The 13135-nt window shown below is 34.4% G+C and overlaps 1 protein-coding gene across 1 annotated transcript; it reads right to left on the bottom strand.

Moving 5' to 3' along the window:
• Nucleotides 1-800: 800 nt before the first annotated feature.
• LOC113108307 (integrin beta-2-like) lies at nucleotides 801-13126 on the bottom strand. Its single transcript, XM_026271261.1, has 16 exons — nucleotides 12984-13126; nucleotides 9150-9207; nucleotides 8010-8101; nucleotides 7286-7478; nucleotides 7004-7174; nucleotides 6659-6900; nucleotides 5787-5942; nucleotides 5226-5321; nucleotides 4870-4959; nucleotides 4627-4761; nucleotides 4306-4493; nucleotides 2950-3182; nucleotides 2643-2859; nucleotides 2269-2474; nucleotides 1771-1934; nucleotides 801-1627 (listed from the first exon to the last, which is right to left on the bottom strand). The coding sequence occupies exons 2-16, from the start codon at nucleotides 9202-9204 to the stop codon at nucleotides 1559-1561; spliced, it is 2307 nt and encodes a 768-aa protein (XP_026127046.1). The 5' UTR covers nucleotides 9205-9207; nucleotides 12984-13126; the 3' UTR covers nucleotides 801-1558.
• Between the last annotated feature and the right edge of the window lie 9 nt (nucleotides 13127-13135).

Raw genomic sequence — 13135 nt, 5'->3', positions numbered from 1 at the left:
AAATATTATTAAAATATTTCAATTATAATATGAAATATTATTAAATAATACTATTGTGTATTATTTTAATAATAATATATTTTTTTAAATGTTTGATTTATTCCCACATTGCAAAGCTGAATTTTCAGCATCATTATTCCAGAAAGAAAGGATAAAAATGGTGTTTGAAGGACTAAACGTCAGTCTTTCTTATTTATGATTCATTTTTTGCTAAAAACTATAAACATTGAACTAAATATTTAGGTTATATATTTAGTTGGTTTTGTGTAAAAAAAAAAAAATATATTTTTAGATAATGAGACAAGACATCATGGCACCTTGGAAGCCAATCTGAAGCCATGGAATGTGCCTTCAAAGAAAGTACATACTCAAAAAGTACTTGAGTACTAAAAATGACTTTCTCAATATGAAAATGTTACAATATCAAAAACATAAAATTAATTGATTCAGTAATTTGCGTTTATTTTCCTTGTTTTTATTTCAAATTCTAAATAATAGAAGATTTTTTAAAATCATTTACAGCAGGGATAGGCACCTCCGGTCCTGGAAGACCACTATCCTGCAGAGTTTAGCTTCAGCTCTCATAAAAACTCACCTGCCTGTATCTATCTAATCCCTGTATCTATCTAATCTAATGCCTTCAGGTGTGTTTAATTAGTGTGGGAGCTAAACTCTGCAGGATAGTGACCCTCCAGGACCGGAGTTGCCTATACCTGATTTACAGTTTTAAAATGGCTTTGTGCCATCCACAACTAAATGCATAGCCAAAATTCAAAAAATCACAAGGCAGTTCCTGAAAATTACAGTTCTAATTCCAACTTTATTTATATTTAAGACATTTACAGAGCCCTCAATCACACATATTCTATAACTTATGTTAGGTTACAATGCAAAGCTATAAGAAAAATGTTCTATTATCTTAGTAATTTGGAAAGCCAATGTATTATGTTCAGTACTATGTTTCATATATTTCATGACGAGGAATCTGTAAAAATAATGCAGTACAGGGGTGTTACATAGTGATCTCAGTTCTCAGATATTCTCATATGGACAGACGTTGAAACATACCTTATCTTCAAAAACAATGCTTTTACAAATGCACAACTTCAGAGACTTCATCTTTACAGCAGTGGAACTGCCAAAATCTTTGCAAGAGGTACTCCACACTCGGCGCATTTATTTATAAATGACTTCCAGAAGGGACAGTTTGCATTCGTTAAATGGCTAAATTTCATTGCCATCAAAGCTCAACACGAATAAAATTTAATTTCTCTGTATATATTTTTGTGGATATGAAAATAAAACTATTGTGACCAGTCTTTATACATTTCACAAAATATAAAAAAGCCTTCTTAATGTTAAACTGTTAAATACATTTAAAATGTATAAATGTCAAAAAAATTGCAAAAAATAATGCTTCTCTAAAGATGCTAAAGATCTCACTGAACATTAAGAAAAGTTAAAGTTATTTTATTTTATTGAATGATCATGCATCAAAGCCATAGATTTATTAGTACACATCCTATGTGCTTCATGCGTTCAGCACCAATACGTTTTCTCACGAATCACCAGAAAATGTTGGGTTTTGAATTGTGGTTGTAGCATTCTGGAATAACGGGTTGGTACCCTGTAGAAAGAGAAGAAAACAATGTGCTTAATAAAATATCAAGGATGAATACTGAACAGTTCTTCAAGGCAGATTGACTGAATATGAAGGGTAGGGTTTGTGTGTGTGTGTGTTTGTTTTTGTTTAAAGTAAACAGAACTTACAGATGTTTTTTCATGTTTTCTGTCTTTTTCAAACCTCTTCCATTCTCTAAGGTCACTTGCATACAGAACTGCCTTGATGATGAGGAGGATCAGGAGACCAATCAATGCCACACCTGCCAGAGATCCCCCTACGATCCCTCCTATGTTTGGCCCCTCAGGACATTCTAACACAAGAAACGTAAAGGTAGAAAATTTGATGCTTTTTAAAACTGGAACATTTGTCCAAAAAAGAACATTCTGATATGAAACATCACCCTAATGTTGTTGCAAACCTCTATACTGTTATTTATGCTGCCTATTTTTATAAAATCATCATAAAAAGTCCTTATGATTACTTTTGAAGCTTTATGTCATTATAAACTACGGTGTTATTGTGTAGAAAGAGAAAGAGTAAAGATTCTTCAAAACATTCTCATAACAGCAGGGTTCAGAATGACATGAGGGTGAACAACGACAGATCCCAAGTTTTAGTATGTAAGATATTATATCTGTGTTTACCTCTGTCTTTGAGAACTCTGACAAAGTACTTGTCAAATCCACGCTGTTCCGTCATTGCAAATATCATCCAGCAGCCCTCTTTGTCTTTGACTCGACAGTGACTATTGAGCAATCTTTCAACCATTGTATGTTGCAGATGGCTACAGGCTTTAGAGCAGTTCTTCTCAAATGGACCAGTCCCAAAGGCCAAACATTCAACACAACTCCTGTTAGAAATTAGAAGTTAGAAGTTAGAAATCCTCTAATTGGGCTTATGAAACATTATAATAAGGAGAATAATGTATATAAGAATAATGCATTTAGTTGTATTAATAATTGGTATTAACATGGCAGCTTTGTAGAGCACATGGTGACTTGTTCTCAAGTTTTCTTACCCTGACTTATCACATGGAGGTTGGCAATTAGGACACTTTTGGCATTTGGGCAGACTGTATCCTCTCTCACATTTACACTGGTTACATAAACATTTCCCACGTTCATAACAAACACCTTCATCGGTCATGCAATCCTTGTCTGATTTTACGCAGTCACATGCTGTGCCTTCGTAGCCCTCATCACACTCACATTTACCACATTTGCACTTGCCATGACCTATAAATTGAAACCACATTAAACTTAAGTACTGATTTTTAAAAACAAGCTATAAATCATGTCAAATATGAGCTTTTCTATACAAATCACCTGCACACTGAATATTGTTAATTTTTTCACAGTGTTCATCGTCGCATTCACAGAATTCGCCATAGAAATTGCCACCGCCGTCTGTAGAATGGCACTGACACCGTCCGCACTGACAATCTCCTTTGCCTTCGCATTCAGTCCCGTTGTCCTTCCGGCACTGTGCTTTCAATGACGCCTCGTCCTTTTGGCCTAGTTTGCACTCACAGCGCTGTCCTAAGAAACCCGGCTCACACCTGTGGACATGAGGAAGTTGCTTATGTCACCACAGATATATACATACTATATATGTCAAGAATATTTTAATAATATTTAAATACATAGTAAGATAGAAATCTTCCACTTCCACATAATTTTATTATTTATACATATTTTATTTTATTTTATGAATGCTAGATTATAAACATTTAGACATTTTTGGTGAATTAAAAACAAGCAGTAATGTAACGGAATTTAAAACAATATTACAAAAGCTTAAATTAATTGTGAAAAAAAACATACATTTTATGTTTTATATATATATATATATATATATATATATATATTAAAATGAAATAAGCAGTTAACTCAAGCAAAAAAACTTTCCATGGTGTCTATATTGATATATTTTTTCTGCTCCTCTTCTTGGCGTCTCTTCCTGCCTTGTGCCCCTGATAATTTTCTTTTTTCACAAATTTTTTAGAAATTATACTTTAAAAGCACATAAATGGCAAATAATTTTTTATTGCTGTCAATTTTATTTTATTCTAAAATTATTTTAATCAGCCTATGATCGATCAGTACTAAAATTATGTTAACTGACAGAAATTATTTTGCTTAATATATGGGTGTAGGAGTGCACTATGGTCACTTCACAGAAAAAAAAAATTATATCAGTTCCAGCGAACGCACACAACCTTATTAATATTCATCAATTTAGAAGCTTGTTATTCCTTGGTGCATTTTATATTGTTCTTATTAGAAGAATTTGTATAATAATAATGATATAATAAAGTATACTATTTAAGTCTGGCGAGTAAACAAAAAAATTAACTAGCCAATGGCAATTCAATTGCCAAGGTGTCCGTAGAGGGTTGTAATATATTGATAGATGTCTTGTTATGAACAATGAAGTGTGCGTGTGTGTGTGTGTGTGTGTATACATATATATACACTGTATTTCCACACACACACATACACAAATAACCATTAAACCATGAAAATGCAATTTATTGATTGAAGAAAAATACTCAGTTATTTGGATGAAAAATATTATTGCTTGTTTTTAGGTATTTATTTTTATAGCTAAAAGTACCATAAGACCTATTGAGTTTAGGATGAAAAAGAAAGCAATTAGAGATAATTATATTGTTCTGTTACCTGCAGCTGCCACAGACGACTTTACCATTTCCCCCACAGTGAGGATGAGGTTTATCTAAATCATCACATTCACACTCACACCGAGTCTGCACATTCACCTTCAGTTTTTCACTAAAACCTAATGGCCCGATGTGGAAGCTCTGACTGGTAATACATTTGTCTACTGTTACTGTCACCTCAAAAATCACCTGAAAGGATTATGGGAAGAGTAAAGTCATTTGCAAAGTCATATAATATTGCCTTTGCTACAATGATAAACCATGATTTGCATCTGCACTTGCACAAATGATCTTTATGATCATTTGAACTAATCTTACTCACCTCCTTACCAATGTTCACATTATCACATTTCCCTCTATCACTGGGATTTTCTCCACCTTTACAGTTCGATTTGTATTTAACAGATATGAATTCTGGGACAGCTTCATGAGCCATGATCACTTCAGAGGTCAAGTTCTGTTCCAACCCAATAGGACATGAATAATGGTGTTAATCATAAAATATCAATGCTTTACTTTAAAAAAAAAAAAAAGTTTGTGCAAAGTGGAAATTCCAAGAACTCACATAATATGCATCCACAATTAGTTTGACAACATTGCTTGAGTCTTCAGAGAGCACTCCGACTGCAGATTTAGGGATCATTTTGCTCAGTTCCTGTTAAGTATACATGTCAAGGACACCATAGTACTTCAGCTACTAAAAATGTTAAAGTGAATTGTATGTAAATGAAAGAAAGCAAAAGGGGAAGTGTTGTAATTTATATTCCAAACATAACTACAAAAATAATGACTTTCACATAGGTTTCCCAATGTTTTATAGTGCCCCAGAGTCACTTGTACAATTTCCAGGGCACTCACTCATAATCATAACTTTACATAGATCATTTATTTGCTTATTTTAGTTAAGCAGGTTCTACTTACTGTGTACACAGTTTCCATTTTTTTGGTGACTGCAAAAATGGGTTGTATGTTTTGCTCCTCCAGCTTGCGAGCAATTTGTCCAACAGATGGGTAGTCCTGAAAACATAGAGTTTTGATATTTCACATCATGTGTTATCAAGGTACTGACAACATCTAATACATAAACCCTTTTGCATATGTACCTGTACAACTTTGGAGACATACAAATGTTAAGAAATTCATTGAGCCTTTAAGATATTTAACTATAAATTACATCATTTTATTTGTATCCCTTCTGCTTTCATTTAAATGTAATTTATTTATAATCTTTAGTCATTTTGTTGCCATTTTTATTTCATTGTAGTTTTTTTAGTACTTAAACAAAAATGAGAAATGTTGCCTAGTTGCAACTAGTTGGAATGAGATATGTTATTGTTGTTGTTGTTACAATTCATGTTTATTTTATTTAAAGTACTGAAAATAACTTTCCTACTTTGACTTTCCTAGTTTAGCTCAAATGCTTTTAATATAAATATTCTAAACCTTTGTTATATAACATGAATCTAAAGTATTCAATCTTACCCAGAGGTTGCTCTTGCTGTACTTGTTGTTGACCAGCTCACAGGTTTCTTTGTTTGGTTCCAGAATGGCAGCAAGTTTTCCATCCCCTGCCATGTGGAAGCCATCATCAGTGGCCAACACCAGCACTCGAGTGCTGTTTCCCCAGCCGATATCCTTCTGCATGGGTAACACATGAGAGTAGTGGGATCAATGTTTTCTAATCCATTTGATAGGACATATTATCACTTGATTGGATTAAAAACTAAAACTGGAAAATTTTGCACGTGCAATGATGTAAAAATGGCGTAACAGAACAAGCCGATATTGCTGTTGCTGAATTTAATAAATGACTGTTGTGTAGATTTAAAATTCACCTTCCAATCATCATCTGTGAACTGGTGAAGGATAACGTTGAGCCACAAGTGCTTACTTAAACTATCATCAACAGACGTCTTGTTTTGGTCGTGTGAATGGCATTTTTAACTGTTTGATTAATAGAAGCATCTCTGCACAAAACTTAATGAGCTTTTTGTCTCCTAATTAAGACCCTAAATAGCTAGGCCTAAATATTAAGTCTGCTTTTTTTAAACTAAAAAAAAAGTAGGATGCTTACTACGTGAAAACAGTGGGAAACTGCATATCTGTGCAGTGTACGCATGTCAAAAGATGAAATATGATTAGAAGCTTGTGACGCATAAATGCACACATCAACACGATCACTTTATTTAGCAGTCATGTAAACACTATGTTCGGATCTATGATTTCGTTCCAATTGAAACAAAAAGTGTCCATGTAAACATGGCTATAGTATGGTTGAAGTAATCTGTTAATATGGCTGGCAAAATACATTTCTGCAAGTTATGCATGTAGTGTGAAACATATCTTAGTCTCACCACGCAGACTGCGACTTGCATGATGGCATCCAGGCTTCCCTCTGGGGGGTCCAGGTTTCCGGATATATGCTGCTTTGCTACCATATCTCTGAACAGGTTTCCATCCTTTGTCAGTGAAAGCACATGCTGAAAGCCAAATGCTGGCTGACACGGTTCATTTTTATCCGAGCACGGCCGTTGGAGCTTCGCTTCACTGGTGTCGGTGTATGGAAGAAGTGTTTTGTCGACAAACGAACCGAAGCCTGCATCAGGAAAGTTGGTTCATGAAGCCATCGCCATAATCTTTGAACTCTGAAGATATGATTAATATTATATTTTTATGTTAATATATTTGAATGCTCTTACCGATCCTGGCATTGCCAGTGATTTTATTGAGCTCAGTAAGTAAACTATTTCCCAGTTGTTTCACATTCTCCAAATCATCTTTCATGGAGTATGAGAGATCCATTAGGTAGTAGAGATCCACTGGATAGCCTTCTGCCCTTTTAAAACGTATTTGAAAAGTTTCGGGCAACCCTGAAGAAACAACATAATACAGTCATCTCTGAAAGTCAGGCTCAAACTTACATTAAAAAAGAAAGTTGTTTTGGTTGAGCTATACAGTAGATTTGTAAGAATATGACATACCTGGTCTAAGATTAAGTTGTATTTCTTGTGGTTGGATTTGCACTGGACTTGGGCCAGCACCCAGGGGCTTGTTTAAAGTTTTTGTAAAATTGTTTTTAGGATTTATTATGCCATTGGATGAACATCCTTCATTTCTAAGCATAGCAGCTGTGTTACAACGTACTGCTTCCTGCTGCCCAGTCTTGGTGAAGTTCTGTGGTTTAAATAGGACAGCGAGCATGATGTGAAGGAGATGCAATGTGCCAGTCATTTTTCTTTATTTGAAAAAGCTGTTGAGAATTTAGCAAAACCAACACTGGACACTGGAATGTTAGAAATTGTTGATATTGGATATTTAAACTTGCAAGCTCCAAAAAAAAAAAAAAAATCTTACAGCCATGACACTTTGAGAATTCTTTTTTTTTTTCAATCAATAAACTTGCATTTAAAGAGTACTTAGTTGACATTATGAGTGCTAGTGAAATTGCTGGAGTTTGAAATTACTTTCAGTTATTACTTTTGAATTGTTCCATATTTATGTGTTTTTTTTTGTGTAATATTTTCTGAAAAACATGTACAAAACGGCCACTTTAAACATTTAAATACTTTATATTATATTAGCATGAACTGAGTTCAGACAGTCGTATATTTTTTGAAGACCAATTAAATGGTGTTTCACGGGTTCCCCAACACTCAAAATTGATTTCACAATTTATGAACAATAAAGCCATTAAGAAGCACTTACCAAATCTTTACACCAGGCACAGCCGGGCCCGGACTTGATGCATTCTCCACATGTGTTTACTGAAGCTTTTAAACATTGTTCCTCCATGTAAACTGCAACAAACAGTTTTATCTATTAAAACAACTATTTTGCTTGCATGATTCAACATTCTGGATATTTTCTTGGATATTTATGATTAATGTAGTTAAATATGGAGGTTAATCAGTAGCTAAACCCGAGAGGTTGTTGATCTGAATGTGAGAACTTGTCATATTAATATTTGTACTTGTAAGATGAAATTTTCACTCACAGCTGTGATGTGAAAAGCTCTTTCAATTTGCACACACAGACAATGATCAAAACTCCCGTGTTTTGAATTGGAAGTTGTAGATTACGTAATAGTCACAAATGTGTGAAATGACATTCACACAAAGAAAATGACATACACAAATGTTTATGACCATATTTACTTTGGCACTTTACTTCAGTTTTGAGTCAAAGTCAGCACTTACAACCTCTCAGATCTGGCAGTACTTGTTCAAATCCTAGGAGATGGGTATAAATGGAGGTCGGAGCCAGCTCCAAATAGGTGGGACTTCAGCTCCAAGTGGGCTGTACAAACCTCCAGAGGCTTTTGATTGATTTTTTTAATGTCATGGCGGTAATGCACACTGTGAATCGCCAAAACCAAAAAGAAGACAACAACTTCCTGTTGAAGTTGAAGGGTTAATTTTTTTTTTACAGTTTTTAGACTTTTAGAACAGATTACAAGTTGTGAAAAAGTACAGTATCTTGGCGGTTGATGTTTTAGTCTTGGCGTGGTTAAATCGTGATTACGAGCTCATTGCATTCAAGTTTGAAAATGGGATGGCATTCATGTGCAATTTTTACCTAGAAAACTCATATTTACGATTATTCCGAGAGCACGCGACGGCAGCATTAGCAGCACAGACAAATTACATATTTACTGTGTCTTACCCTTTTATTCTAAATATGATCAACAAGCTCTCAAATTTGGCTACTGCATGTTTTATTCTTTCTATCTTTTTTTTTCTTTTTTTTGAACAAACTGCATGCACATGATTTGTAGGATATCATATGCCAAATGAATAAATGTAATCTAAATGTAAACATAATACAAGGTGTATGTAATGCACGTACCCTGTCTTCCCACCAACAACAGGAGAAGGCCCCTCAGACACACTGCCTGAAGCATTTCCTAGTGTAAAAGAGTGACAAAAACATGTGAAAGTGACGTGGCATACAGCCAAGTATGGAGACCCATATTCAGAATTCATGCACTGCATTTAACCCATCCAAATCCAAGTACACACATACACACAGCAGTGAACACACACACAGAGCAACGGGCAGCCATTAATGCTGTGGTGTCCAGGGATTAGTTGGGGGTTCAGTGCTTTGCTCAAGGGCACCTCAGTCATGGTATTGCCGACCCGAGACTCAAACCCACAATCAAAGTCTAACCATTAGGCCACGACTTCACTATTTTCAATATCTATCATCAATATCAACTTCACTATCTTCAACATCATAGATACATAGTTACATTAACTATTGAAAATGATGGGAAATGAGCTTGGCATTGCTGTTTAGTAATGCAAACAAACCTTTCCTAGACCTGCTGTGCAGTTTTGTAGCAACTGTGCAATGCATCAAACGGAAAAGTGTGAACTTGAAAAAAAGCAGATGATGTTTTTAGCAGAAATGTGATGCAGGTGACGCATCTCAGACAAGTGACTGCCATAGACTGTCAAATGGCCTTTATGCTTGACATTTATTGGTTCATCATGGTTTTACCGCATTGTCCTGTGAAAAAGGGGGTAGTTTCTCACATAGAGAGCTATATTTAAATTGTCAGCTCTACACTGAAAAAAGTTTTTCAAGCAGTACTAAATTATCATCCAATTAATCATTTGTCTTTCAGTTAAACTTACAATTATTTGTTTTATTTTTCAAGTAATATTTTTTTAGTTCAAAACATTGATGAACATAAATATGTTTGATTAAGAGATCAACTAAGACATAATGGTTTTGTTAATGTAAACTATCAAGATTAGATTAACTCATATTATTTAGTTTCTATCATGAGCACGTCTCCTCACACTGGTGCTGCGAGTCAGTTAACAACACCATTTTGTCATCGTGATTGTGTGTGAATTCAGCTCTGTGGATGAGAAGGTGGAAACTTGGTTTTAGATAAGTTAGGTGTATGGACGGTATTTACATGTTTTTCTTTTCCTCAAGAGGCTGTTTGTTTGTTTAAATGGCGGGATATTTCTCATCCGTTAGCTAACGTTAGTTCCCTTTCAGTCGGTCACTTTCAACGTCACGTCGGATGACTGATGAATTGGGATATCTCTTAGATTGACCCATAGGCGGAACCAAAGCAGCCAAATGTAGCTATTAAACATCATAAACCCATCTTTTTAGGTAACAACCAGACATGGGTGTCATTTAGGCTAATAAAATATGTTTAATAGGACTGAATTCGTATTAAACGTGATTACAATTCAATAAAAACATTGGAAAAAGTGATAACAAGGCTATATAACGTTTCCTTCATAGCTATGAAAACAGTGAATAAATTATATATAGAAAGTGACATTATCACTGATTATAATCTATCACAAGTTTAAGCACTTGTGATAGATCAAAAAACCATTGAAGCTGTATACGCTGTGAAATGAATCTCATGTACGCGCATCTGCGCTCTGTTGCTTATGCTGGGAGAATTCACGGAATTCAGTCAGAGAAAACACTCAAAACTGATGAGGTTCAGCGATGACTCATCTGAAATGCGGTGCAACATGAGCAGATCTTAAAATAGCTCTCTGCCCACATACACTGGAATAAAATGATTAAAAAATGGTCTCAATTTACAGAAACCCCTCTGAATTTGAACACAGTGGTGGCAGATTGCATATATTATGTATATATTCACAATTTTATGATAAACACATATAATCCAAACTAAGACTAATAAAGGTTTTTGGCTGCATTACATGTTTTGATCTGCACATCTGAGACATATTACAGTGTCGTTTAGCTATGCATGCTCACAGACACGTGAAAATAGTCTAATTTTGAAGACAACAACCGAAATAATTAGCTGTTCAGAGGAGTCATTTCAATCTTTATGATTCTCTTTGATAATTATGTTAATGTAAAGTGTGTAATCAGTAAAATAAATGACATATTTATATTCTTGAGAGTGAGAGCTATGTTTGGCGAGTTTGTGGTGTCAACTACTCCAAGAGGTAGTTGACACCATCACTTCAGCAAGAGCACCGTATACAAGACACGCTTAAACTTTGAATTGGAACCTGTTCAACCCTGAGGCCCCAGACAGGCTATAACAAAACTGTAGTTGAACCCTGGACCAGTGAGTTTGACTTAGATTATTTTCGTCTTTTCTTTTTTCACTCAATGTGGTTTAAGAGGTGTGTAAGTTAATTTGACTTGCAGCGGAGGAGAGATGATAGTGGTGCTAATATGGTGAGTGCAATAATTTAATGTTCACTTTTAATAGACATGGCTGTTGTTTTAAAGAGTATGTTTAAATTAACTGATGGTATAAATACAAAAAAAAACGGATGAATATACATCTGTTTTATCTATTTTCAGAGCCCACATAACCAGTCATTTTAGGTATTAGTGCATTCATCCCATGTTGTATTTGCCATAATTACAAGATTCCAACTTGGAAAAAGAATTAATGTCCTTGTAGAACTCACAGTTACCATCTGTAATCTGGGAATTTTCTGATTGCTTCTACTTGTACCATGTGACCACTGTACCTGACTGCTGCAGATTCTTTTAGGGATGGATCGTGTTGCCATAGAACCGCTCAGTTCTCAGTCCAAGGACATGAACAGCTCTAAGTAGAACTTGGTGTGAACATGCATATGATCTTGATTATTTGACAACAATTATCTAACTATTATCTAACTGACTTGATAATGTCTTTATCAATCAGTTTTTTCCTCTGTTAGGATGCAGCTGACAAGACAGACTCCAGTAAGAATTCTCAGCGTTGATTAAGCAAGTTCACATTTAACCCATCAAGAGTGGGAATCATCTTGGCAGAAAATTTTGTAATGGATGAACCGACTGATCTCAGGCCTTCCATGTCCATTTTTCAGACTGATTATGGCCTGCACCTGGACTAAGTGTATGAAAAGCACTCTATGTTTTATTCAGCAGGTAATGCTCAACTTCAGAAAAGGTGAATTGACTCCTAAAATTCAGTACTGCCAATATTGTGAACTCGGAGAGGAATAAAACCAAATAGTTTAGATGCCATTTGTTGTGATTCTGAGATAAACTGTTTTATATTAGTTTAACATTAAAAAAAAAAATGTTTTATGGGGAAATGTTTTCAAATAAAAAAAAATCATGTTTTTTTGTGTTTTTAAATTAACATTTGGAATTGAATTTAAATAAAAAAAAATTGCATCAATTTTCCTTCATTTGTTTGCTTTTTTACATTTTCTATTTTTCTAGTGAATCATTACCCTAATTTTTTTTAATGGATGAATTAAAAAAAAAAATCACAATGTCAAATACATAACATAAATGCTGGTTTTTATGACATTTCTTTTGGATGTTTATACAGTTACAAGCTCAAATCACACAAATGTAGACTACTTTTATGATACTTTTATAACTGTATAAATCACTATCTGTTTAGTTGTGTGTATATATATGATATACTGTATATATATATGAAGAAGATTAGTATTACTTTTTGAAGTATGAAAATATAAAGTCATCCCAGGGTTTACTGATTAATATAATATTTGATTCATCCTTGATAATACTCCTGTGAGTGGATTAGGGAACTAACGGTTAAGCAGACCGAAACTATGAAACTGTTCCCAAAGCTACAGTTACTTTAATCAAAACTACAACAGACATGAAAGAATTAGTAATTCACGAAATCGTAAAATGCACAAAATCAAGTATTAAACTTACTTAATGTTGTCGAAATGCAATGCCCTAGAGAGATACGGTCGTCATAAATGGCTATGAGATGATTTTTAGTTTCCTCAAGCAGAACACAGTTGCTTCAGAACTGAAAGAAAGTTAGCTAACTGCTGCATACATGACAGGAAAGCAGAGAGGAA

Source organism: Carassius auratus, chromosome 9, assembly GCF_003368295.1.
Source record: "Carassius auratus strain Wakin chromosome 9, ASM336829v1, whole genome shotgun sequence".
In the NCBI taxonomy this organism is placed as follows: Eukaryota; Metazoa; Chordata; class Actinopteri; order Cypriniformes; family Cyprinidae; genus Carassius; species Carassius auratus.
Note: the sequence above shows the minus strand (reverse complement) of the source record. Positions and strands in the feature narration are given on the sequence as shown.